Genomic DNA, 25,262 nt, shown 5'->3' with positions numbered 1-25,262 from the left:
GTGTCCAGCTGCACCGATTACCTCCAAGATAGCTGGGCGTTGATTGAAAATTTTGCTGAAGTGATCAAAGAATTGAATTGCTTATGCGGGGCAAAGGTGATCAATTTTAAGTCCCGTTCTGATTGGTGTTGGTAAAGATATACTAATAAATAAGCCCGCATTTCTTGGAGATGCACAGCCTTACCGCCCATACGAGAACTGAAGATTTGGTACCTATTTCACGAGAAATGCATAATCGCCATGTTATTGTCTGAATATATGGTCTGCCCCTAGAATTCCAAGTTTCTTTCGGTAGGAAGCGCCTGCTGCGTCTGGTATGGAGCCTACAGTTTATTTGAGAATTTCCAATGAGCCAAATAGCCCCGCAAGAGAAAGAAGTCAAAGATTCAATGCCTACCAAGACACCCCTCCAGTCTCTCCATTCTCACTTCAATAATGGACAAAGCAGTCATCATAAGACGCTCTTATTACTCAGTATGCTCCTTCTCTAGGTGAATATGTCTGCCCAGCGACCAATACCGGCTTCCTATATCCACTCTGCACAACAGCCTTGCTCTGTATTTGGATCCCGTTTAACTTTGCCCCATTTTCTTCCAGGGCCCAGAAGGTAATAGCGAGGTAATTCTCTCCGTGATGATTGAGGATGCCTTCCGATATAGGGTATTCAGTCTGAGGGCCGATATTATTTACTGTATCCAGGTTAGTTGGCTTATGGCTTCAAAATTAATACATGTGTACATGTGGGAGCAGAAAAAATATGGATTCACAGTACTGCTTTGGTGAGTGGACAGGATGGTGACATACTATACTTCCCAAACTACCACCCATTGACAAATAGTTTGGATCTGAAAAGCCCCCGACTTGTCGTTTGTGTCAACAGATTGAACACTACACTGGTGGGGATGTCATATCCTTGCGGGTAGTCAAGTGAGAATGTGGTCGCGAAAAGGCCAACTCCGGCTGCTGAGAGGCCTTCCTGTGGGGTCCGGGCCTGCCATCCTGCTTTAGTCGAATTCAGGGCCCCTGGAAGATGGTAGCCCTGCCTCTCCACAAAAACAGACCCTTCGTTCAAGGGACCACGGCCGTGGTCGCGATACTGCTCCCCGCCGAGGTTACCAGTGATTTTCCACGAGACGTCAGATTTCGAGTCATGGCTGGATAGATCATAATCTAGGAGGCCGCGCGGCGATTTCATGGTGTTGGTATTCAATACTGAGCCGGCATGATAACCGTAGTCGCTAGAGTATGAGAGGTTGGAGTGGTCAGATTACGAGGGTTGTTGGATGAAGTGCGATTGCACGATGTCCAGAGATCGTCGTCATATATAGGTTGGATTTCCGGTAGCGAATCAATGCATCCCCATTCCAGACTGTCCAGTTCTGGTAAGGCTATTTTCGGGTCTATATACGGTACCACTCCACTCACCCTATCATTTGTATTGCTGATGTTTTGAAGATGGTTTCCGTTAAACAGCACGTCCGAACAGCAACCTGGAGGGGCTGAGATAACCCCGACGGTCGATGTTGTGTTGATATCGCCCGTCAAATGTAGGGCGCTCCCTGAAATAGAAGCATTGCGTAATAGATACCCACTCTTGACAATCACAGATGAGTTTGTTCGTGATGGAGAGAAGCATACAGGCCCAATGGATCAGAAGCAGGGAGGTCCATAACCCAGTATCGATAGGCCTCGTTCCACCAAAGTACATAAACGTTCAGATGCTCTCCAAAATGTACGACTTGTCGAAAAGGTATGACATCCCACTGCATGACAAATATTGTCCCCTTTTTCCCAACCCTGACATTAGAGCCTTCGATGATTGTTGCATTCCCGATGCTGCTATCCACCGCGAACTCATAGGTCTCGCCTTCGCCACCGTACAGGACGAGGACAGACTTAGACCCATGCCTTCTCCAGGTGAAGATTTCCGCAGTTGAATAGACCAGGATGACGACTCCTAAATCATAGCCTGTAACATGGAATCTGGAGTCACGTCCATGGAGAGTCAAAAAACCTCCCAGTTGAGGGACTGTGATATTCCCCTGGCTCGTATTAACCTGCCATTTGTAGGATGTTGACTGCTTGATGATATAGTTTGAATGGCGTATGATGTAGGAATTGGTTTTTGCTCCTTGAAGGCGAGTTGTCATTAACACGCTTGTATTCGTATAGCAGCCACTATAGGAACTCGAGTGATCTGTCGGTCCTCCATGATAGGTGCGCCGACATCGTAAGAAGTATACCCAGATGAATATCCCAAATTACCCCAGTTAGTGCCGCCAAGCATCTGGGAGAGTCAGTCAAGTTATGGAACAGAACGGCTGAACTGACAAACCATGTAAAGGTTGAAAATAGTGATGCGGAAACCGTAATTAATCTTGTAAAATACTCTTGCAAAGATGTTACTTACCATCTCGGCGCAGACATCAACGCCCGTGTCACCCCTATACAAATGGTAAATCATTGCTGGCTGCCGCAATAATGAAATTGTGTGTCACATACCATTGATCTGGAGCACCTCCCTGGAGCTCGATGAGGGAAAACGGGGTCCCAAAACTCATAGACTGATGCTGGGTAAAGTTGTACTGTGTCAAGGGTCTGTAATCTGTGTCCAATTCTCTGGACTCGCATCTACAATGTATCAGCTGCATCAACGATAAAGCCCAAATGCTTAACATGCACCCGTTGCCCCATCCAAAGGGATAATTGTCAAACCCATAGATATCAACAGCCCCTTTACCAGTCCCAGGTGCCCAATTACCCAGAGCTACGGCGTCGTTGTTGACAAACGGCACAACAACCCCTGCATCTCTAAATTGTTGTTTAATGGCTGCCATGTAGTTTTTCTCGAGACAAAAGTTAAGATCCTCATCACTGGGGGCTCCTTCACACACCGAGTATTCGTTCTCTGGCTGGAACAAGATAACCGGTCCTCCATTGGTGATCTGCGCTTTGCTAATGAGTCCACCAATGGTGGATATATAATTCTCTATAGCATTTAAAAAAGATGGGTCAGTTGTTCGAACACTGCCCTCGATCCGTTGGACCCAACCGGGGAAGCCACCACCAGAGACCTCGGCATTGATATACGGTCCGGGCCTAGCAAGGATGAAATTCGCCGGAGAAAAAAAGCATGCGTTCCCCGCGAACCAGAATAGAATATTCATCCCATGTTACAATATCCTGGAGGGGCTTCTCCGGTTAATTGTAGAAAGAGATATCTAGAGCTAGTTCATGTCGATTTGCGGGGGGGTTCTGTGCAATGATGTCAACCCTCATGGTTTGTAGGCTTTTATCCAGCTTGCCACACGTATGCGGGGAAGTCATGGGGTGTGATGGAGAGGAAGAGGACTCTGGAGATCTACGATAAGAGAGTGTTGATCATTCAGTCCTGGAAAAGCACCTATGGGGTGCGATGAAACCTAAATATACGTTTTCGATGTCGGATAATTCTTTTGTCATGCTCCTCTCTACATCCATATACAACAAAGCCTCCATACAGATGTAGTTCTGGCTTTCGGATATAAGCCGATCGATGAGTGCGAGACTCGGAGATGGAGTAAGGAATGCCCTGTGTGTGTGTGTGTGTGTGTGTGTGTGTGTGTGTCTGTGTGTGTCTGTGGTGAGAATTAAGGGATCTCTGCAGTTCTCCGCAAAGTGTCACATATTTTCGAAGACATCCAACATCTCCAGTTCTGGGGTAACAACTGTAGAGCCACGTCAATAGGTTGCTGCTCCTGGTTAATTTGATGGACTACCCGTTGTACTACGCTGCATCACGTCTGTGAGATGTCTTCGAGGACAGGCAAGGTATGGACATCCACTTGTCTAGTTAGATAGAACTTCCCCCCTCGACTCCTGGTACACAAAGCAACAACCATTGATTAAAATGCTTAGGTATGTACCCCTATCAAACACTGTCAACTTTGTCCCATATCGGGGCCACAACGTCCCACGCCAAATGCTCTCTCAGCACCTTCAGAAGCCCACTATGTCCTGCCGGGAACTTAAAGCATTCCAAGATGTGCTGATCTGGACGGACCAGTATAGAATACCCATCGTACAACTTTGTGAGTTGAACCCAGTCTTCGCTATTTCTGCCAGGTTGAAGGTCAAAATCCGAGCCTCGAATAACCAAGCGAATTCTCAATTTATTTGATATATCTGCAGGAAGACATTCGCGCATCTCCTTCAGGGCTTGTTTCCAATGTAGAGCCGTACCCTGGTCCGCAATCAAAGTAAAGGCATCGAATGTGCAGAGATCCAGCGTCGAGTATCGTTTCAATTGAACTTCCTCCGACGAGAGCTCGGCCACGTAGGATGAATCAATCGGAGGTAACGCTATTTCCTCTCGTGCGTAAAGTCTAACCCAAGCATGAGGCAGGCGTCCCCCACGAATACAGACTGGACGGTAGATTGATGCACTCTCAGGGACCCGGTGAACGCCGTAAGTGTAGCCTATATGGAGACCTAAATTATCAAAATGCTCTCGTTGGTTCTCAATACCTTGGTTGATTTCTTTCATCGCATGAGGGTCTTCGATGTTCCGGTACAAATTTCGCCTTGCTACATCCACATTCAGGTCAGTGGTCCCAAAAGCTCTTAACAGCCCGAATATCTGCTTCTCATTCTTAACGCTCTGATGTGAGTTTACCGTTGCCACGTGTCGCCGGTCGAACTCGTAGCTGTCCAGGAGTGAGTCCCCGCCAAGTCCACGAAGCACTGCTGCTAATTTGTATGCGAGGTTGTGCACATCGCCCAAGCCACTGTTCAACCCGAGGCCTCCAGTCGGAGGGAAGGAATGAGCAGCATCCCCAGCTCTGCCAGTAGTATTATTAGAAGGTGCCAAACAAGCAACCCTATGGTACTTACAAGAAGACCCGATTGACTCTGTACGATTTGGCTACTTTTCTATCCAGAATCCAGGGTCGGTAGCTGAGCACATCATAAGGGATATTAGTGCCTATGGCAGCGTTGACCACCTTGTGACAAAGTGCCTCATTCCACGACTCAACTGGATGTGTGATGCTCTACATAACGGGCGGTCCTGTCAGTGTATAACATCGAAGATGGATCTAGTATGCCTTTTGCACATACATCGAAGTTACATATTAGTACTTGATTCCCTGATAGATCGTAGCCTATTATAAAGCCAGATACTTCGGGATCTATCACCCAATGCAGCATGCCCACCCGTTCTTTAATAACGGGACCCATGTCAGCATTGATATGTATGGTCATCATAGTTTCGTCTAGATATATTGTCAACGGTTCCTTAGAGCTCCGAGCTTCTTGGTTTGAACTCACATGAATCTCCTCCCTCACTCTCTATACCTAGGAACCTCCTAACGGCACTCTTCGCCCCGTCGCAACCCACTAAGTAAGAGCATCTCACAGTATACACTCGCTGGGTGGAGCGAACCTCAATGCTAACCAGAACACAATCACTACGCTTGAACCCACGGAGATACCAAGTCAGGTCTGTCTACAGACTATTCGGGGAAGGGTGATCTTCATATGTGTACATTTTCCAACTGAACAAAAGAATGGTTTTTGCGCACTTCCACAAGGCCATGGTTTGACAATTCTCGAGCAACCAGATCCTCGAATTCCGGCTGGGGAATGTTGTGTATCATCTAAGTCAGCGTTAGCGTTCATATATAATGGCACAAGACTAAACACTGAGACACATATTACGAACCGTAGGCGTGTCATTCAAGACCCCAGCGTCCATCCGCTCATATGGAAGTCTACCGACAAGCTTCCCGCTCAAACTAGTAACGAAGTTTACCCAGTGAGCGTCTTCACGATTTGCCCCAATGCTGCGGATCTTGTTGACATCCAACCCGAATTGGCGGCATAGCTCCAGTGATCTGGGTGACAGTGCGTGGGCCTTTGGTGCATCTAGTCTAGTGGGATAGCGTTCGACGATCAATGTCCGGACTTAATTAAGAGGGTTAGTGCCGTACACAATAATGATTGGTGCTAGAGTAGAGATAATTAATTACCTCCGAGCCGCGCGAGCATAAACGCGAGTAAGAGACCACAGGGGCCACTTCCTATGATTAAGATAGGGACATCATCATGGGTGACTATATTTTGAATGGGGGACATTCTCCAACGATTTTTGGGTAATTGAATGACGGCCCGAAGATATGGTGAACCGATGTCGTTCTTTCAAGGTTTACATACCTTGCTATTAGATTAGCAGCTAATTCCCTCAGAAGTCCGACGTTTGCCTCTCACAATTTATGAGGAGCGAGTCATTTTCAGAATTCCTGAATTTACCTACCTATCAGAAATTCGCATTCCTTGATATCCCCTGCATAGAGATTCCCCACTCAGGGTGGGAAGGGCGAGTGGGGAAGTCGGAAATAATGCATTCGATGAAGAAACCCCATGGAGCTCAGCCAGCATTATATAAGTACTTTAGCGAGATATTGAAGACAGTGGGAACGCGTTGATTTGAAACCATAGTCTGGTATGATAAGTAGACAATAATATTACGAACAGTATGTAAAATCGGCTGCTTATATATTCAAAAACCTGCAACTTCTTTTGTCGACCGACTTTTTGTCCGCTGACATGCAACAACTCAAGCAAAGGCAGGAAAGTAGAATAGTTAAAGAATCAGAACGCCGCGCCAGATGCACCGATTTCCCCTAGTACGCCGATCAATTAATCCCAATATCAGGACCACCGGCAATCTAGCTTGCCACCGCTAATTGTGCCACGAGATCAGAGGCAACATCAAGGAACGGATAAGGGCTAGTTATCTCTTTTTCCTTGTTCCGGAATCTTTTGCTAATAGGATGCCATTCGGTATCGCTCTCCGCGCGAATCACGTTCTGGTATCCATCACACTTGAAGTCCACCATGTAGTTATTTTCCTCCAGTTGATACAACTGGATATCGACGAAGACCCAGACACCGTAAGCAACACGCGGAATTGAATGATGTTGCGAAGCGGAGGAAGGGCCTGATGTGCTCCAATGTTCATTGGGGCTGTGGCTTTTCTCATCCACTGAGGATGGCCCACCGGTCAAATTGAACCTCCGACGAAGTTCGCTGATATCACTCCTGCTGCTATGCACGCTGCCAGACGAGCCAGGTGCTTTGACGCCTTCTTTCAAGAGACGGGCCCGTATGAACCACGGATCCTTTGGGATGTAGTAGTCCGAAGGTAGATCCGGATACTTGCTTTGGAGCGGTGTGGGTTCATCTGGAGACTGAGAACCTATTTGAGTACCTTGACAACATGATTAGTTTAGACTAAACCAAAGCTTTGAGCTACAGACGAACTAACCTGACTCGGCTGGAAGGATTTCCCATCGTCCTCTCTGCGCTGCAATAGCTTTATAGAGATAAAGCATTGCCTCGTATGGTTGGTTACGAGACCGGATCCCAAATTGCCATTTCCGAGTTTTCCTGGGTTGATGCGGGGCATTACGAACTTCGGGTGGTTCGAGGCGCAGCTTGTCTAGATCGACGATGCTGCGAGAATGAGGCTTCAGGGCCTTGGCTGTTGCCTCCTGTTCATCTAAAGAACGCCCATCAAGGCCAGACCGATGTGGATCTTCATGGGCATCCAAGCCTGACCGAGCTTGCTCTTCCGCCAGACGGTCTGCAGCGCGAGCTCTCCGTTCCCGCTCGCGTTGCTCCATCAGTTGGTCATGGACGTAAGGTAAACTAGTTGGCAAAATCCTAACATGGCTTACGCGTGATGTTTCCAGGTCATCCGAATCACTTGGCTGATGTAATTGGAACGGCTGGCGCTGTGAACCACTTCGAGTTCTGGTAGGCGGCCCGGCCGGAGCTCCTTGTGAGTGAGCAGCAGTAGTCCGGCCAGCTGCTGCCGACGAGTGTGATGTCCGATCCGAAGGTGGCAGGGGTGCAGAGGGCATCAAATTCTCATCAGTAGGCGCTAGGGCAAAATATTAGCATACTACCGTCACTCAAGCAGCCTCTATCGATATCCGGATTCTGGGAGAGAAGAGGGGGTAGAGAATATCTCTCAAAACTCACAGTTAGTTTGCATCATCTCATTTTCTACGATGATAAAGAAGGCATCTTTGATTGCACTGGGTTCAGGATTTTTCAGGGCGTCCTCAATATCCTCACGACCATATCCCATATTTCGTTCCAACTTGGCGATGGCAACCTGGTGAATTTTGTGTTGTACTGATATCGGCTTCCCGGGCGCAATTTTGCGTGGATCGATGGCCTTGTTAGGATCCACGCCTGTTGCAATAAATTCCTCAGGCGGCGGCTGAAGATATTTCGGAAGATCCTTTTGGAACCATGGGTCCTGGCGAATTTCAGGAATTGTAAGTCTATGAACTGGGTGCACCTGTAGCATTGACCTAATTAGCCGGGCGGCTCCGGAAGATATATAAGGAGGCATATGGAAATTGCCAGCGGCAATTTTCTTGAAAAGCGCCGGAATATAATCATCGTCGAATGGAAGCCGTCCCACTAAAAGCACGTAGAGAATGACTCCACAGCTCCAGACATCCACCTCAGGCCCCGCGTAAAGCTTCCCGGAAATGACTTCAGGTGCTGCATAGTTCGGGCTACCACAGCTGGTCTTGAGGAAGTTCCCATCTGTCATAATGTTGCTCAACCCGAAATCAGCGATTTTGACGTTCTTTTCACTATCAATGAGCAAGTTCTCAGGCTTCAGATCCCGATGAACGATCTTATGGCGGTGGCAGTATTCCACAGCACAAATTATCTGCTGGAAGAACTTGCGAGCTTCGGCGTCATTGCATCTGCCCCTCTTCACCAGGTAATCGAAAAGTTCACGTTCCGCATATTCTAGGACCATGACAATGTCGGTTTTAGTTGCAATGACGGTGTATCTGTCATAGACATGAGCCGGTCAGCTATTTAGTTCGCTCGTGGCTAACTTGCTAACTTCCAAGAAGGGGTATGGACTATACAGCTTGATAATGTGCGGATGTCGCAACAATTGAAGGTACTGGATTTCACGTTCAACACGCCCAACCATGTCCCTCGACAGCAGCTTGCGACGAGATATGATCTTCAGAGCGACCTGACGACCGCTAGGTTGGTGAATAGCCAACTTGACTTTACCAAAAGAACCCTCGCCTAGAACCTTCACGGTTTGATACTGATCGAGGCGCTGCATGTCCCTCGTGGTCGCAGGGGACTGCATTGACGGATCACCGCCCCTTCCGATAGGCCGTGATGGCGGGGGCATTGTCATACCAGCGAAATTCGAATTGGGAGGAGTCGCTCCAGGAGCACGTTCACGACGGCGATCGCGGTCGTATGATGGAAGGGGGACCGAAAGGTCTTCGTCATCGAAAGCGGCGGCCATCCCAACGGACAGCAGCGGTTCGGCAGGGTCGGGGAGAACAACGTGACGTGATGGATTTTGAGTGGTTCTCGGGGGTGAACTCCGACCGTATGAAATATTTGAGGAAAACCGAATGGGAGAAAATTCAAATTGTCAAATGATGCGTCGCGGGGCCCAGGTACACTTAAATCGGATTCGATGGACGCCAATTAGAAACAAAATCGAAACCGACACAGAACAGTTTCTCCCCCACAGCAGCTCAGGGTTGGTGAAAGTGGAGCGCTGGAGAGAGCCGACAACGCAGAAAGAGCCTGACCTCTGGCGGGGCGGGATGGAGGGGCGGAAGGCCAGTCACATAGACACGGGAGCGAAGTCGGACGCTGGAAACGATTATATTTGTATCGGGAATTGGGTTGATTCTTCAGGCGAAAGGAAGACAAAAAGAAACGAATCAAGAGTAGGATGGCTGGTGAGAATTGGTGGGATTGCGATAAATGAGGAGTAGTTCAATGGCCTGGATTATCAGGTTATTATCTTACCGGCTAATTTGGGAGACGCTATGAACCTGGGAAAAACAATAGTTTAAGAGTCTAGAACCTCGATCTGTATCCAGAACGTCGTAAATCCCCTCTTTTTTTTATGGATCTTGGTAATTTCACCTTTTCCCTTAATAACTATCTTCTTATACAACATTGGCTTTCGTATGTGTGGTTTGGAGTACCGAGGAAATTCACTATGTATTTCGTAGTAGATCACGCTTATACTATCAGTATTTTTAGAACAAAATTTAACGGTCCCCGTGACTATACTTCATCAGGGCTCAATTTTAAAGTAGCAATTTGCGAAGGAAACATTGATATTCTCAAGAGTCTAAAACTCACTTACTGACTCTTGATAATTGTTAATATCAACGCTATGTGGTTGAGTACTGTACTGTCCATATACACCAGCTTTTTGTCATGCAGGAGACATTGAATGTTGATGATTTACCCTGAACCGGAAAAGCGACGCTCTCTAGTTCTTGGCAGCCGCATGTCATGTGGTGGGGAAGCTCAAGCGGTTCAAACAATTAACCTTCATGCTTTGGGTTTCTTTTGCACCCCTTGTGCTCAGGAAGAGAGGCTGTGCCTGTTTCTATCATTAATTCTTCAAGCCTCATTGTTGCATTTATTTCTCTTCTTCAAACCTGTCATATCTGTGCTGCTGGTCAATAGCGCAGAGCTCCATCATGGCATCTGAACCAACAGAGGAAGCCGTTGCGAACTTTGTGAGCTTCACAAGCACAAGTCGCGAACAGGCAATCAGCTTCCTTAAAGTTAGTATTGAGTCGCACCTGTTCTTCCTTTACCAGAATTTCCGTCATTCTTCACTATGGTTCGCGTGCTAATGTATCATCTACCCCAGGCCAATGACCTCAACTCAAATAAAGCCATCAATGCTTACTTCGAAGATCCCACGGGTCCGCAGACACAGGTATCATTCCCATTTTTCTTTCCAGGTGCATTTCGTTTCACTTGGTATTTTTGCTGACCAGAATCGTTCTCTTTATAGGCCTCGAATTACCTGAATGATCCAAACATACCCTGTGCGTCCAACCCCGGTTTGACGCGGACCACATACATTTGCTTACTGATTGTCTGCCATTCGCAGCGTTTCATATCGAACACTCGGACCCAGTGACCAGCTCAATTCCTCCCTCACGCCCACCGACCACATTAGGCGAGCAAGCACAAGGACCTGAGTATCAACAGGCGACCCCTCCGCCTTCGCAGAACGCTACGGGTGAGACCACCTCACTGCGAAATTGTACCAAGCTCACTAACTTCGATCTTACCGGGCTATGGCAGATCCCAACAAAGGATTATCACTTGCTGAGCAGGAAGAGCGTGAGCTACAACAAGCAGTGGCCATGTCCTTGAACCAAAACCTTGGACAACAAGAGACAGGTGTTACAACTTCAAACAAGTCGAACTTTGGCCGGGCCACCCGTGACTTTTATGATGAAGGTGCATGGGCAATGACTTTATTTAATTCAAGCGCTCGCGAAATCATCATCAGTCCAAATCCGGGGGACCGTAAGAGAGTGGAAGGCGAACCAACATTTCTGCGTCCATCAGAAGACAGTCTATATCTAGGCGGGCTGTTGACCATCCTTCACTCTATACCCCTGGCTCGGGAAGCTCTCCTACAGAGAAATAGGATCCTCTCGAACTATGGGCACGACCCGCAGTGGTGGAACGGACAGACTATAAACCTTCCAAAAATAGTTACAATTCAGGATGCGCACGATGGCGACACGGATTGGGATGATATCATCTACGAAACGCAGAGGCTAGTCGCCTTTCTAGATATTACGGAACGCTCCTTTGGTAGCGTGGATGCTCTTGCAAGTTTAAAGAGCATGTCTACATACGACTCGGAAGGCAGCATAGGCAGGTTTTTGGAAACATGGCAAGATGCCGCTGTCCGAGCAGATCCTGGGAATCAGTTGGCGACTGTTTTCTCGTCGAAGGCATATAAACGACCTCTAACCGTTTATGACACACCTATACACAAAGATTTCTTTATCCTTGAATCATTCGTGGATCCCGAGCATGGTCAAACCCTCTATGACGTCTTGGATCGCGCCATTTGGTCAGACAGGCCTGGTGAAGAGCTCGACGATGTATGGTTGGAGCATGTAGGGGAGATATTCACTATCAAGCTGGAAAGCACCGACAGTACAAAACCTGTTGATGTGAAGATCCCTGCGGTCTTCTACCCTGATCGATATCTCGCCGACTCCAGGGACTTCTCTCGCGACTTTCGTGCCCAAAGACTCCATGAATATGACGGGATATTCAAAATAGAGAACCTAATCGACCGCTTTTCGGCGTCAAAGTCTGCCATGCACAGTAAAGGGATGACTCTGAAGGAAACGCTAGAGAAGGCTGCTTCGGCTGTCTCCGTAACATTGCCCAAGAGCCTTGCAAACGGCGCAAATGGGTTGTCTTTGAGCCCAGAGGCGGCAAACGCGGAGGCGAAACGTTTAGCAGATGAACTGCGAGAAGTCTCCAGTAAGATTGATGATAAGCTGAAAGGTAAACCTTCCGTTTTCGAAATCGTGCTTTTGGGTACTAATGCTACCTTTAACAGAGCTGGTTCAAAGAAGAGAGAGCGCTATTGAGACCCTTCGAAGCTACACAAAGATCTTGACTGAGCCGTCGGACATCTCAGGGAAAACACCTCATTATAAATATACCCTGCGTGGCGTGTGTACTGAACCACACGTAACTTACGTATTAAGACCTAGCAGCCATACGAAGATGGCGGACACCGAACCTACAGCCGTCGATGAATGGCAGTGGTGGCGGATCAGCTTTTCAACAGATGACACAAAAGCTCGGCAAGCAGAGTCACAGCAGAGTGATGCATCCACTTCCAAGAATGCAGATGTTATTGGATATACGGCGCGCAAAGTTCGAGAAATCGAAGTCCTTAAAGCGGCTCGTGAAGAATCCAAAAATGCTTTGCTCATCTACGCTAATAGCAATGCGATGAATTTCCGAGAGGAGCCAATTCCACCTCCACTCCAGGTATGTCTGCTTATCTCTATAATTAAAACTTAAGCTAACGGGTCTAGGAATTTGTCAATGCAGACAATGCAGCATTTGACGTTGAGTTCAAAGAACAAGACCGGGCGGAAGATGCATCTGGCAGGCAGAATGAGGACTTGAACTCTGCCACTCGCCAGGATGAGAGCACAGAAATAAATGAAATAACCCACGATGATCAGCGAGTAACCACCTCGGCCGCTGCAAATGTGAACGTGTTCGACTATCAAGTTTCAAGCTTCAGTGACGCGGTGGAGTCCGGCCAGGAAATGCAGGAAAGGGGAGGGCGAGCTCTGCTAGGTCAGGGTAGTACAGCAGGTCCTGTACAATATTCGCCGGGTACCAGTACCGCATGGAACCAGTAATGGTAAAAGTGCGACGACGATGTAGCTGCTATGTATCACCAGTGTCTATATGTTGGGAGCGATACATACGAAGTATTAAGGATACATATTTTGCAATATACCAAGTACAGAACTCAAGTACGCCGGTTCAAATGTAAACCACCTTTATATCTCCACTTGAGTTAAAGCTGCAGAATATCAGCAGGATTCATTAGGTTTATCAATGTTCCCATGCCCCGCGTTGTCGTCTACATAAATCAATCTACAACGACTGTTCATAAACAGTACAACATCCCCACACAGTCCCCTATTCGGCATGTTTGTATGCCATGTTTGCATCCAAACCCCAACGTAGGTTTGATTTAACGATGACGCTCAGTTTCCATAGATTACTACTACACATATACAATGACTCTCGAGAACGAGGCAGTAGCCGGGGCGACAATTGAATTGCTCGAATCTCGCCTACGGCGACTCACCTACCTTCTCACAGGCGACGCAAATTGGACAGGTGTTCCCACCGCACCCGCGAAACCAGCTTCTCTCGATGACAGTGTCTCGCGTCGTCTTCTCTGCCTAGAGCGAGAGCTCGAGAGACTTAGTCGAAACATTCCCGCGGTGCGGGATGTACTTCTTCTCCGTACGTGAACTCATCATACTATCATTGTACGCACAAACTAATATACCGTTCTAGATGATCGCTTCCCCGACCTCTTTCGCCCAACACCACCGCAAACCCTCCCCGAGAACTTGACAACCCAGAATCTCGCCTCAATTGTGTTATCGTATGCTTCCGCATTTCCAGAGACCGCCTCGCGACTCACGTCATTGAACGATCTGCCGATCCCGGATACGCAGACATCGGCCTCCCTCATCCAGCTTCAGCCGCGATTGGATCAATTGGCGCAGGTGCAGGAGGAACAAGCGAAGCAGATCTCAGAACTACGTGTACGGACAGCGCGAGCTTTACAGCGGTGGTATGAGGTTGCTTTGGTTGGGGGTGGCGAATGCTGGGCGGAATGGGAAGGGCGCCTTGAGGATGTTGAGCGGGAAGTGAAAAGGGAGGAAGTGATGAGGCAGCGGAGGGCGAAAGAACTCTGAGCGACTTGATGATGATTTTGGTCTTGTGCGTTACGACTTGTGATACCTCATAGCTTACATTTTTCGTACTTTGGATCGATGCAGCACCTAGTTTACTGTCGTGGATTCTCACGTAATCTCCGGGATATTAGAAAGAACGAAACTATGACTATGTGACCAAAATTACCACATAAGCTGTCCTGGTCTAGAAGAAGGCCGCAACCCCTGCAGAGAGCGCAAGGTACAGACACCCATTGCAGATGGCAAAACTAGGCCGATCGAAAAGAATTGTTCAGGACTGATGTTGACTCACGACAAAACAAGGCAGGGGGTTTGTGCATGACCGCTTACTTTTCTACACATACTCACGATCAGCATGCACGATTCTTCGGAACTACAATAAGATGACGGTGCAAGGCACATAGGAAGCCCATGGTCATCATATGGACCCTTGCATGCTTCCGGAGCTCGGAGAAGTTGGGATCTTGCCGAAATTATCGTTATAGAGTGGGTATTGAATTTTATACCTCGCCTCGGTTGCAATTTCCCCATCTCTTGGCTAATAAGCGTTGTGCATAATTGTTAAATTAAAACGACCAGTGTATCTGCACATTGGGGTCTGCAAGTATTGCCTATCGGACCAAGAGTTGCAACAGGGTCTTTGGATCCACGGCATGGATGGGTCTAGGTTCAGACAGAAAAAAATAGGTTATCTTCGAGTGTAGGGTTCTGCGACTACATGGAATATAGTTTTTTGGGGCGTTGCTTGATAAGAGCGAACGGATGCGGGTCTGGCACTGGCCCATCCATTACTGGAAACAAGGAAAACCAATGGATAGAAAGTAACAAAATTTCTCTGCATTTTCCCATTTCTCTGCATCTTTACTCCACCCAAAAAAAAAAAAAAAGCCTTACAGTTGCCTTCTTCATGTGAATACGTAGCCCTACTTTTGTGGTGTTCCCTTTTCGTTTTCCGGATCCCGACTATAGGACCTCATTAATTAGCAATTTAGTGTAGTAAGTGTAGGGATCAATAGTATGGTAATGAAAACTGAAGGATTTCCCAAAACCTACTCATGCAGATTACAAGCAACGTCCCATAAATCAGGATCCATTCGTGGATATGAAATTTGGACACCATGTTGATCCTTTACTCTTTTATGATGCCGTCAAGCCACTCATGCCACACATTTCAGCCTCAGCCCTGGCCAGAATTTAATGAGAGGAATCCACTCTCCGCACTAACAGTTATTAAAGCAAAGACCGAGTTGCGTGTCGTCCATCGCAAGCGGAGAAGGGGGATCCATTCGGACAGGTTTAAATCAAGATCTCATTTCGATCTTTGAGTGCCATGGGTCTAATCATACTATATGGTAATAATGATAGGCAGCGCCATTTAATTGTCATTCGGAGAGTTCAGTCGACGGGGACTTGTAACAATGAGGGTGTACGTGGGGACAAGATGATAGGCTATGAGGGAATAGAATTCTTTGGCCGTGTGTTACCAAGAAAATTATAACGTATACTAGTAAGTACTCCATACATAGGTAAGTAATTGTAAGAACTAGAAAAAAAAAATTCCATACTGTGTCATCGCGTACTACTTAGTACTAATGTTCATAATCTGCATAAGAATAGTAACGACAGAAACTTAGTTAGGGTGAGGACCAGTCGTTATGCGTTCTCGATCTTCTAGGCCAGGGGCCAAACCAGGAACAGCAACCAATCAAGTGGAGTCCGTGTGTTTGTGGAAACGGGGTTCGCGTGGACGCTTCAACACCAGTGGGTGTGAAACCTGCCAAGCCGTACTCTAGCGTCGTAGTATCTCTGCCTTGCTGCCTCAGTGTCCAGTCCACATTCTTTCCCCTCCCGTCCCATCTTCTCTCCTTTTCCCGACTGGACGAAGTAATCGACTTGTTCAACGTTTTGTACTTCACTTTCCCCATCTTTGTTTCCTTTTCTATCACTCCTTCACTCACCAGTCGCTTTTACGTGATCGACTTTTCACTCGTTTCCACTCTTTTCCCCTCTCTTTCGCCGTCATCCCTTCTAACGTTTCATCTTGATCTTTCCTTCCTCCAGCCAGGTGCTGTTGTTTATTTGCTGCCTGCAAGGGGCATTCTTGTTTCCAAACTTCCCTTAACCAACCTCTCAAGGAACGCGCTCTTTGGACTCTTGATTGTTGTCTCAGAATATAGTGCTCCTTGAATTTTTTTTTTTTTTTATCTTTTAACTTTACCTTGACCAGCCTCCTTGTCAATATTCTTGCTTTACCTCCAAGGTACGATCATGCATTTGCGCTGACTGACCGCCTCTGTTCTTCTATATTATTTTATTCTTATTTTTTTTTCTTTTTTTTTTTTATCACGAGTTACTGGTTCGTGTTGTTGTCATTCACGATGTTTTTGATCCACCGCCAATTGATCTACATGTTCTCTGTCCTTCGCGTCTATAACTAAACAACGAAACTAACCGCTTGATAGTAACACGCTGACTTCATCGATAAATGTCATATATTGTCATAAGCCACAACTGATATTTCCTGGGAACCTTACTCGGGTCATTTGATCTTGTTTAAAGAAAGCAAAGGACAGATTATAAAGTCATCACGATTATACAGCTAAGGACGGGATATACCTCTTCGGCCACTTAGTTGAACGGAGTATACCGACGGCAAATAACCAGTCTCAACGCCCTATATATTCTCTTTCGCCCTTTTACCACATTCATGGTGGCTTACTCCACGCATTCCTCATCTCTACATAAGCCGAGCCCTTATAACGAAAGTCCTCGAAAAATGGCGAGATTCCGTCCAAGCAATATCCTCGGCGACCCGTTCGCGCTTGCAACGATATCCATTTCGATAGTACGTGTCTCAGGCAGCGGAGTGATCCAGTCTCGGTGGTTGATGCTAATGGGGTCTCATTTGTAGCTGGCATGGGTCATTGCATTCATATCGTCGATTGTCTCGGCTATTAATGCCCGTGGCTATCCTACCTATTCGTGGTGGGGAGTCGCTTATTCGCTATGCATTATTCTTGGAATGACGTTCGTGTTTGGCACGGACACCGGTTCCGTCTACGGTGTAGCTGTATGGTTTTCCTGGTACCTTTTATGCACATGAGCCAAAGCTAATCTACAATAGATTGTGGGGTATCTTTCCGCTGGCATGGTGATCACAACGCTTGGTGTGAATTCGTTGGTATATCGCAGCGATTCTGCGTCGCAAGCTGCAGGTGCCGGATTTATCCTCATGTCTATGGTGATAGTGAGTCTCACTACAGTTTCAAGGTATCGAATATAACTCACGGGTTGAATAGGTTATCTGGATATTCTATTTCGGATCGACGCCTCAAGCCTCGCATCGTGGATTCATTGATTCGTTCGCTCTTCAGAAGGAACATGCCGGAGCATATGGAAACGGCAGGCCTATGTCTACGGCTTTCGGAAACCGACCTGAAACGACTTCCAGTCAGGCACCTCAAATGTATACATCGGCACAGCTCAATGGCTTTGAGACGTCATCGCCCGTATCGGGCTACCCAGGTGGTGCCCCCGGTTCGGAAAACCGCAGCTCATCGCAACCTCGATTTGGCAATCCTTCGAACGCCAACTTGCCTGGTAATAGCAACGAGAACGAGGTTCCTCAACCAACCGAATACCCGTACCGGGCAAAGGCAATCTATTCGTATGATGCCAACCCAGAAGACGCCAATGAGATCAGCTTTACCAAACATGAGATATTGGAAGTGTCCGATGTTAGCGGCAGGTGGTGGCAGGCCAGGAAATCCAATGGAGACACAGGTATTGCTCCATCGAATTATTTGATCTTGTTGTGATCTGGATGGAGCTTCCCTGTGTAACGCTTTCTTTCTTCTCTTTTTGGTTTTTTCATGGTCCTCGCCATTTTGTTGCGAGTAAAATTATCTTTGATACCCTTCGAGTAGTATCACTCGGCGCGAGTCTGGTTTGCGAAGTTACGTTACGTCTTGATGGCTTTTTCTTGTTTCAACAATCCTTGGTCGGTACTTTCTTTTCGTTTTGTAAAGCGCATGTTCGGTTATCGATCTCTTTGTCGGAGCTTCTTTGAGCGAGCATCTGCGCGCTGATACATTATGCTTTATAAGTTTCATATGTCATGTTCCGGACATAACTCATTACATGCTTCGATGTTTATTTATGTTGGATTAGAATGGTTAAGCTTTTCTTGGGTGTTTGAAACCAAGGCTTTGTTCCAGCCTTAAGCAATAAAGACGAGTGTAGCTTCTGACTCTTCTGAGCGTAGCAAGGATCCAATCCGCTTACCAGCGTGTGTAGGATAACACAATGCCAAACAGCGCAAGCGAAATATAGTGCAGAAGAAAAAGGACGTTGGTGCTTCATACCCTGAAGCATGTCGTCGAGGTTGTAGTAAAACTACGATCTTCTTTTGATCTTGTGTCAGCAGTTGCCACGTGCGCCAAATGCCGGGGATTTGTATCTCCAAAGCTTCGCTCGAGTCGACATCTAGAAATGAAAAGCTTACCTGCTGATCATGCTACAATACTATATTGTCTTTATATTTTGCATCTCCACCTTGGCCGATATCACTTTAAGGCGAATGGCCTTCAGTTTGTGACCAACAAACCTTGATAGTTCATTAGTGGTTGATCAGGAGGTCCTCAGCCGTTCGGCCTCTCATGTGGTTAACCTGTCTCGTCTTAGTCGCGAAGTTTGAGTCTTTTCCGGTGTCCCGCATTTTCCATTAGGATTTGGTAGAGAGTGAAAAGTCGGATATCGTAGAGTATAGATTGGACATGTGATAGGCCTGGATCTACCAAAACCTTATCCGGAGCTTCAGCAATTTTATGGAAGTATAAATGTAATCACTCCGAACGGACATCCTCGAATGTGCATTCTTCTATCGAGCCATGAGAACAAATGGAATGTAATTGCAATGGTTCGGTACCATCTTATCGATCAATTGGAATTCTACGAGGAGTCCGTGCACTTCTTCCGATGGTTTTATGAAACCTCCCTGACTTAATATAGATAGTGTCAGAGACTAGCTACGATTCTAAACTAGTTAGTTCCCTTAGGTACTACGGTACATGCATAAAACGCTGACATGTCAACGCTGCATGCACCATCGAAATGAGGCGACGACCGCCGAAATCTCTTTCCCAATAATCTTTGCTCTTGTCGGGTTTCCCTTCGCTTCTGCTCTCATTGACAAGTCTCACTTCGCCGGGGGCTCTTTGCGGCCCAAGCGTTGGGTCTTTCAGGAGAGATTGACTGGATTTACGCCCTCCTCCTATTATCATCCGATATTATTATTACTATTACGGAGTACTATTTACTATTATTATACTACAAGGTACGGGGAATCGTACGGGTTAAAATCCCTGGACTTAAGGTAAGGTAATTCCCCGTGACTGCTGAAGCAATTGCCTTGTCGAGTAACCAGACAACAACTACCGGGGTCGTTCGACGACTGAACTTCCCCTCAACCTCTCTCCGTTCCCTCTTTTGCCCTCGTTTCTCTGTTTCTCTTTCTTTTCCTTTTCCTTTTCCTTTTCTTTTTCTTCTTATTCTTCTTCTTCTTTTGCTTCCTTTTGATTTTCCATCTCGGAGGAGAACAGTGGAAAGAAAGACTTATAAGATAGTTCGACTTGCGTTCATTCCTGTTTCTCTCCTATAAAAGAGATGAGGAGCTCAATCGTCCGCGCTGCCCTTCCACTCACCCCGTCCATCACCGCACGGTGTGCCACAGTTATAGTTGTCGTTGTCATTGCTGGTGATGGTCTTAGTCTCTCGCCGTCTTGACCATTTCAAGCGTGAGGGATAATGGAGGTGACAGTATAGTGACCACTCATTCATCTGATACACTCCTTTACATTCTGTTTCCTGGCCTGTTTTGTTCGGTTCCCTTTTTTCCCTCTCTTTTTTCTTTCTCATTTTTTCTAAAAACAAAAATTATTTTTTTTCTGGTCCCTGATTGTAATAAGCTATCGTGGTTGAGGCTCAGCCATGTCGACGACCAATTCCTGGAGCAAGTTTAAAGCCAAAGTGCTGCGGCGATCGTCAACTGTCAAGGCGGCCACTGGGGCGGAACCTTTCCTCGTGCCAAATTCCAGTACCGCCAACTCCAACTCCTTATCGCCAGTGCCTTTGCGCTCTCCCCTCACGTCCGACAAGGGCTTCGCTCAACCCCGTTCGTATAATTCTGTCTCTTCGCTGTCTACTGCTCAGCGTTCAATCTCGGACGATACCTCCGCTCCCCCCGCGAGTCCATCGGCAGAACGGGGGCGGTATTACGGTTCCGTTGACGAAGGCTCGGTAGGGAAATCACATTCTCCTCGGGAAGAAGAACCATCACGACTACGCAAGAAGACCCGAGCTCTGGGACCATTGAATCAAGATCCCCTAGCTCCCACCCCAGGGCCACAGGAGCGACAACTATCCGAGTCGAATCTCGATCGCGTCCGCGCTGTAACCGACCGTCATAGCTTGCCCCCGGACTTTCTTAAATCCCCACCACGGTTGCTTGGTTCGAACGAGCTACTACAACAGCTACCTTTTGCTTCAACAGCGACCCCGCCTCTGCCGACTTCGGGCAGTGGAGCGTCTCAGGCTGCGTACAACCAAGGGCGGGACCGTACAGGGTCTACGGTCGGCGAAACCCAGTTACCTACACCCCTGACTGCTGTTGCGGAGAATCCTTCCGCTGCACCCCATAACCAAGCACCTATCTCCAGTACCGTTTCAATCCCAAAACGTCCTAGCCTTGGCTCACGTCGTCAATCGCTTTTTGCCCCGTCTCATCAGCACTTGATTAGCGATCTACTCGAGCAGCCGAGAACCTCCCTAGAAAACGACGGTAGTGGCCGCCTTACCACCGGTACTGCTGGGATGCAACAACGCAAGATCTGGGTTAGACGGCCAGGGGGCTCGGCCACTTTGGTGCCGACCGCACATGATGCTCTTGTTGACGAGCTACGCGATCAGGTAATCATGAAATACGCCAACTCGCTGGGCAAGACGTTCGACGCACCCGATATCGTCGTTCGCATCGCTGCTCGGGAAGGGCCGAACAAACAGGACACCCCGGATCGGATGCTAAGTCCAGAAGAGCCATTGGTCACAGTGGTGGACTCTTATTTTCCAGGCGGCCAAACGATAGAGGAGGCCCTGATTATCGACATACCGCCACGACGAACGCCGAAACCGTCACCGCGTCATTCGATCTACTATGAGCAAACTGAACCGGGCGAACACAACGAATATTTCCCTCTCATGCCGATTCATCCCAATATTCCGACCCCGCCAGCCCATGCATCCAATTCTTCGGGCAGTGCCAGTGCCCATCCGGCCCCGTCAATAAGTATCCTCACGACCGGGATGGCACCGCCATTACCTTCTCCAGGGAGCCGGGGCAATCGCCATACCCGCCGGCCTCCTCTTACTCGGCATACTACAAATTCGCCCACCGTATTAGGGCAATCAGCCAGCTCCAAGGGTTAGTGATCTAATATTTAACGAACCTAACCGGCTTGGGGTTCACTTTGAAGACGTGTAACTGACTGCTTATAGATGCTGGGGCCCAACAGACTGCCATACCTCCGCAGCCGGCTCCACAAGTCCCTACGCCACCTGTCCCGCCTCCGGAGTCACCTCAGAATAAATCGATGACACCTCCTGCACGCGGGGCATCACCTCGCCCTCGCCAGTCGGGAAAACCCAAAAAGAGCCCTGTGCAGTCATTGAGTGCAGCGTTCGGAGGGCTCATCGAGGGCACTGTGCCACCAATCAATGTTCTCATCGTTGAAGATAACGTCATTAACCAGAGGTTGTTAGAGGCCTTCATGAAGCGTCTTAGCGTGCGCTGGAAATGCGCCGCAAATGGTGAAGAAGCGGTCAAGAGGTGGCGGGAAGGGGGCTTTCACCTTGTCTTGATGGATATCCAATTGCCCGTTATGAACGGCTTAGATGCGACGAAAGAAATTCGCCGGCTTGAGCGGTTGAACGGAATAGGTGTTTTCCCCAAGACGGCGTCCGGACGATCAAGCGCTGCAAGTGCCACCGCAATGACCCCACCGGAAATAGACCCCGAAACCCATGATTCTCTGAAAGAGGAGGACGTATTGCATGACCTTTCGTTGTTCAAAAGTCCTGTCATCATTGTCGCGTTAACTGCCAGCAGTCTGCAAAGTGACCGACATGAAGCATTGGCTGCAGGCTGCAATGACTTCTTGACCAAGGTACGCCTTATTGTAAATGTCTTGCGTGTGACTAAAGCTGATACGTTTATAGCCTGTGCGTTTCGAATGGCTGGAGCAGAAGGTGACGGAATGGGGATGTATGCAGGCTCTGATTGACTTTGAAGGCTGGCGCAAATGGCGAGGGTATGCGACTGATAACCAGTCATCAGCGACACCTACACATGCACAGTTGGAAAACGGACGTATGACAAATAAATCTTCTTCCTTGCCGGATTCATCTTTCCAAGACACGGCATCCCAGTTTTTGCATCTTCCCAAACCATCGGATCTCTTGCCAGAAGACTCTTCTGGAGGGGAAGCACCTGACTCTCCTGCAAGCCCGTTGACTACTGTGCCTGTTGAGGAGACTTCGAGTCACCACGACGCGGCTCCTAATGCCATTTAAGCTGCAGGAATTCACGTCTATTTTAATTTTCGGCCCTCTCGGTTAGCCGGTCTCTTTTTGTCACAATACATGCATGGTTGATGTTGTTGCGTGAGTTTGTTCCGCTATTTGAGGCTTCTATGGATACCCAGCATAGCCCCTGTTGATTCGATTATAGCACAGTTGTTCGCTGGTTTAATTGGGGGTGGGAGTGGCTTTTTCATCTTTCGTGGTGTTTTACAGGTTATTTTCACGTTTATATATCCACCTTCAGGGGCATGCTCAAGCATACGATCGAGATTTCACATGTTCAGTTGTTCCATTCAATAAGATGTGTAGTATCCTGGTAGGGCAATGTAGGCATTAATGTTCGTGATACGCCCAGAGGGTAAACTTGAATCACCTGAGATTGTTGTGCTAGCACTGTTCACGAAACTGCACCAACCAGTATCTTATCGGTTTTCAGACTATAATTATTGTCTACGTTGCTACATCTTACAGGACTCTAACCAAAAAACAAGATAATATAGGGACATTGATCAGTATCTAGTCTTTACGACGTCAATTCAATTCAATTATAAGTACAAGCGAACGCTGACCCATCACATCCATATCTGTACAGAGGAGTATAGAAATACAAGAGCGTAAGAAAGATAAGAGGTATTGATATAGACAGAGACCGGAATGACATCCGAACTAGCGGCGATAATCCGGACCTTAAACCTCCACGCGTGTGGGGATCTTGACCTGGCCCTTCTTCCGCTCGTAGCTGGGGACACCGTATCTGAGACCCGGCGCCTTGGAGCCACGACCGTCTGACCCGGTTGTTTCCTTGCTAACGACGACGTCCTTGAAGCGGAACTCAAAGCGCGAAGACTCGGGCTGGACCTTCATTTGTTGCTGCTCCTGACGCTCCTTGGCGAGGCGCTTGCGCTCCTTCTCTGCGGTTTCCTCCTGACGAAGACGTTCGTTATATGCCTTGAAGATCTCGCGGTATTCGGTTGGCTTAGACTGACGGAAGCGCTCGTGCGCGACAAGGTGGGGGTGCGGAATACGGGCATCCGCGGGCTGGAGGACTTGCTGTTCAGCCTCACCTTTTCCAACTATCTCAATATTGGAGGGTTTTTGCGTTATGCGGCTGATGGCTTCTGCCGGGTCGGCAGTGTCGTTGGTGACTTGCTTGTTTTCGAGAGCTGGGGCGGCGGAGAAGACACGACCAGCGTCGACACGGTTGAATTGGCGGGATTCGGAGACAGGGTAGAAGATTTGAGGGTCAGTCAGTTTGTGGACGGGAAGGTCGTTAATTGACTCGTGAGGGCGGTTGCGATTGTCGCGGGTGTCTTCGTATAGGGGTGTTGTGGGTACCATTTCATGGATGGCCCGAGCGTATGGCAAGGCTAGTGATTTACCCTGAGATTTGATTTATTAGAAAAGATCCAGTCCAACAATTGAAAGTTAGAATATATTAAGCGGGATTGGATGCAATCAGTTATTAGGCTTTGTAACCATTCCCGGTCGGTTAGACCGGGTCATAAAGACTAATCGATTTTATAATTGTCTCATCATTGCATTGTGGTGAAGGGACCTGAGCAGGGTCGAAGAGGGAAATGAGGAAGAGATGAACACATACCTGTTGTTTCTGACGCTTTTCTAACTCAACTAACCTCACAACAGCACCGACTCTCCGCATGTCGACTCCCAGATCTACACTGACAGCTCTGACACTCTTCTTTTGATTTACGACGCGATCGTAGATCTCGTTCCTCAGCTCTTCACTCAAGATAGACTCGCTGACAAAGTTCTGGTTTAATGGGAACGGGCGGGTCCGTCCGGTAGGTTGTTCATCTCTCTCCTTGATTTGTGTGAGATAGTTTGTTGACCCGGGGACGTAGTTCTTCAGAGCGGCGCCTTCACCGTTCAACCAAGTGAACATCTCATTGCGTAGTCTCGTTTGAGAGGCCACGGTCGAAGAGAAGGGACGGCACGTCCGCCGAGATGTGGATGGAATTGATGATGAAGAACATTGGGTAGGGATCTTGGAGATTGTGGAGGTAGAGGTGGAGGAGGAAGAGAGGTAGGGGAGGAGAGAGTTGGTCACGAGCTGATTCTGTACTCGTGGTGGCATGGTGACGGGGGCATAAGACAACACTATCTAAGTTAAAAAAAAAGGGTATCAGGTCACAATGGGCTTGCATCAATGCAGGTTAGCCCAATTGGTGTCTGTTGAGGGGGTGTAGGTGGTATAGAGGATAGATGTCAACAGATCAACCGGAGGACGAGGAAGAAACTTTTTCGCGC

At 47.8% G+C, this 25,262-nt stretch overlaps 9 protein-coding genes across 9 annotated transcripts; 4 read left to right on the top strand and 5 right to left on the bottom strand.

Annotated features, from left to right (window-relative positions):
* Window positions 1-817: 817 nt before the first annotated feature.
* BDV27DRAFT_154666 (glycoside hydrolase superfamily) lies at window positions 818-3,167 on the bottom strand (the record flags this gene model as incomplete). Its single annotated transcript, XM_032071997.1, has 6 exons — window positions 818-1,238; window positions 1,639-2,078; window positions 2,180-2,287; window positions 2,336-2,444; window positions 2,503-2,631; window positions 2,683-3,167. The coding sequence occupies 6 exons, from the start codon at window positions 3,165-3,167 to the stop codon at window positions 818-820; spliced, it is 1,692 nt and encodes a 563-aa protein (XP_031930859.1).
* A 695-nt stretch (window positions 3,168-3,862) lies between these two features.
* BDV27DRAFT_169198 (3-propionate hydroxylase) lies at window positions 3,863-6,114 on the bottom strand (the record flags this gene model as incomplete). Its single annotated transcript, XM_032074971.1, has 7 exons — window positions 3,863-4,820; window positions 4,873-5,030; window positions 5,098-5,252; window positions 5,308-5,452; window positions 5,526-5,636; window positions 5,702-5,943; window positions 6,009-6,114. The coding sequence occupies 7 exons, from the start codon at window positions 6,112-6,114 to the stop codon at window positions 3,911-3,913; spliced, it is 1,827 nt and encodes a 608-aa protein (XP_031930858.1). The 3' UTR covers window positions 3,863-3,910.
* A 326-nt stretch (window positions 6,115-6,440) lies between these two features.
* On the bottom strand, window positions 6,441-9,881 carry BDV27DRAFT_64761 (serine/threonine-protein kinase). Its single transcript, XM_032077186.1, has 4 exons — window positions 8,943-9,881; window positions 8,026-8,861; window positions 7,307-7,924; window positions 6,441-7,249 (listed from the first exon to the last, which is right to left on the bottom strand). The coding sequence occupies exons 1-4, from the start codon at window positions 9,341-9,343 to the stop codon at window positions 6,708-6,710; spliced, it is 2,397 nt and encodes a 798-aa protein (XP_031930857.1). The 5' UTR covers window positions 9,344-9,881; the 3' UTR covers window positions 6,441-6,707.
* A 341-nt stretch (window positions 9,882-10,222) lies between these two features.
* Window positions 10,223-13,397, top strand: BDV27DRAFT_123400 (uncharacterized protein). The gene is made up of 7 exons (XM_032065863.1): window positions 10,223-10,637; window positions 10,727-10,795; window positions 10,874-10,907; window positions 10,973-11,104; window positions 11,170-12,402; window positions 12,458-12,897; window positions 12,945-13,397. The coding sequence occupies exons 1-7, from the start codon at window positions 10,551-10,553 to the stop codon at window positions 13,278-13,280; spliced, it is 2,331 nt and encodes a 776-aa protein (XP_031930856.1). The 5' UTR covers window positions 10,223-10,550; the 3' UTR covers window positions 13,281-13,397.
* Window positions 13,398-13,564: 167 nt separating this feature from the next.
* BDV27DRAFT_64751 (putative nuclear distribution protein RO10) lies at window positions 13,565-14,522 on the top strand. The gene is made up of 2 exons (XM_032077185.1): window positions 13,565-13,899; window positions 13,954-14,522. Exons 1-2 carry the CDS (start codon window positions 13,668-13,670, stop codon window positions 14,358-14,360), a joined length of 639 nt encoding a protein of 212 aa, XP_031930855.1. The 5' UTR covers window positions 13,565-13,667; the 3' UTR covers window positions 14,361-14,522.
* A 2,438-nt stretch (window positions 14,523-16,960) lies between these two features.
* Window positions 16,961-18,345, top strand: sho1 (osmosensor SHO1). Its single transcript, XM_032077183.1, has 4 exons — window positions 16,961-17,205; window positions 17,272-17,430; window positions 17,485-17,607; window positions 17,660-18,345. The coding sequence occupies exons 1-4, from the start codon at window positions 17,068-17,070 to the stop codon at window positions 18,176-18,178; spliced, it is 939 nt and encodes a 312-aa protein (XP_031930854.1). The 5' UTR covers window positions 16,961-17,067; the 3' UTR covers window positions 18,179-18,345.
* BDV27DRAFT_64745 (uncharacterized protein) lies at window positions 18,340-18,776 on the bottom strand. Its single transcript, XM_032077184.1, has one exon. The coding sequence runs from the start codon at window positions 18,732-18,734 to the stop codon at window positions 18,513-18,515; it is 222 nt and encodes a 73-aa protein (XP_031930853.1). The 5' UTR covers window positions 18,735-18,776; the 3' UTR covers window positions 18,340-18,512.
* A 1,572-nt stretch (window positions 18,777-20,348) lies between these two features.
* On the top strand, window positions 20,349-22,985 carry BDV27DRAFT_154660 (uncharacterized protein; the record flags this gene model as incomplete). Its single annotated transcript, XM_032071996.1, has 3 exons — window positions 20,349-21,837; window positions 21,912-22,579; window positions 22,632-22,985. 3 exons carry the CDS (start codon window positions 20,349-20,351, stop codon window positions 22,983-22,985), a joined length of 2,511 nt encoding a protein of 836 aa, XP_031930852.1.
* A 518-nt stretch (window positions 22,986-23,503) lies between these two features.
* Window positions 23,504-25,207, bottom strand: BDV27DRAFT_123395 (mitochondrial 37S ribosomal protein mS45). Its single transcript, XM_032065862.1, has 2 exons — window positions 24,595-25,207; window positions 23,504-24,374 (listed from the first exon to the last, which is right to left on the bottom strand). Exons 1-2 carry the CDS (start codon window positions 25,087-25,089, stop codon window positions 23,682-23,684), a joined length of 1,188 nt encoding a protein of 395 aa, XP_031930851.1. The 5' UTR covers window positions 25,090-25,207; the 3' UTR covers window positions 23,504-23,681.
* Window positions 25,208-25,262: the final 55 nt, after the last annotated feature.

Source organism: Aspergillus caelatus (assembly GCF_009193585.1).
Source record: "Aspergillus caelatus strain CBS 763.97 unplaced genomic scaffold BDV27scaffold_31, whole genome shotgun sequence".
In the NCBI taxonomy this organism is placed as follows: Eukaryota; Fungi; Ascomycota; class Eurotiomycetes; order Eurotiales; family Aspergillaceae; genus Aspergillus; species Aspergillus caelatus.
Note: the sequence above shows the minus strand (reverse complement) of the source record. Positions and strands in the feature narration are given on the sequence as shown.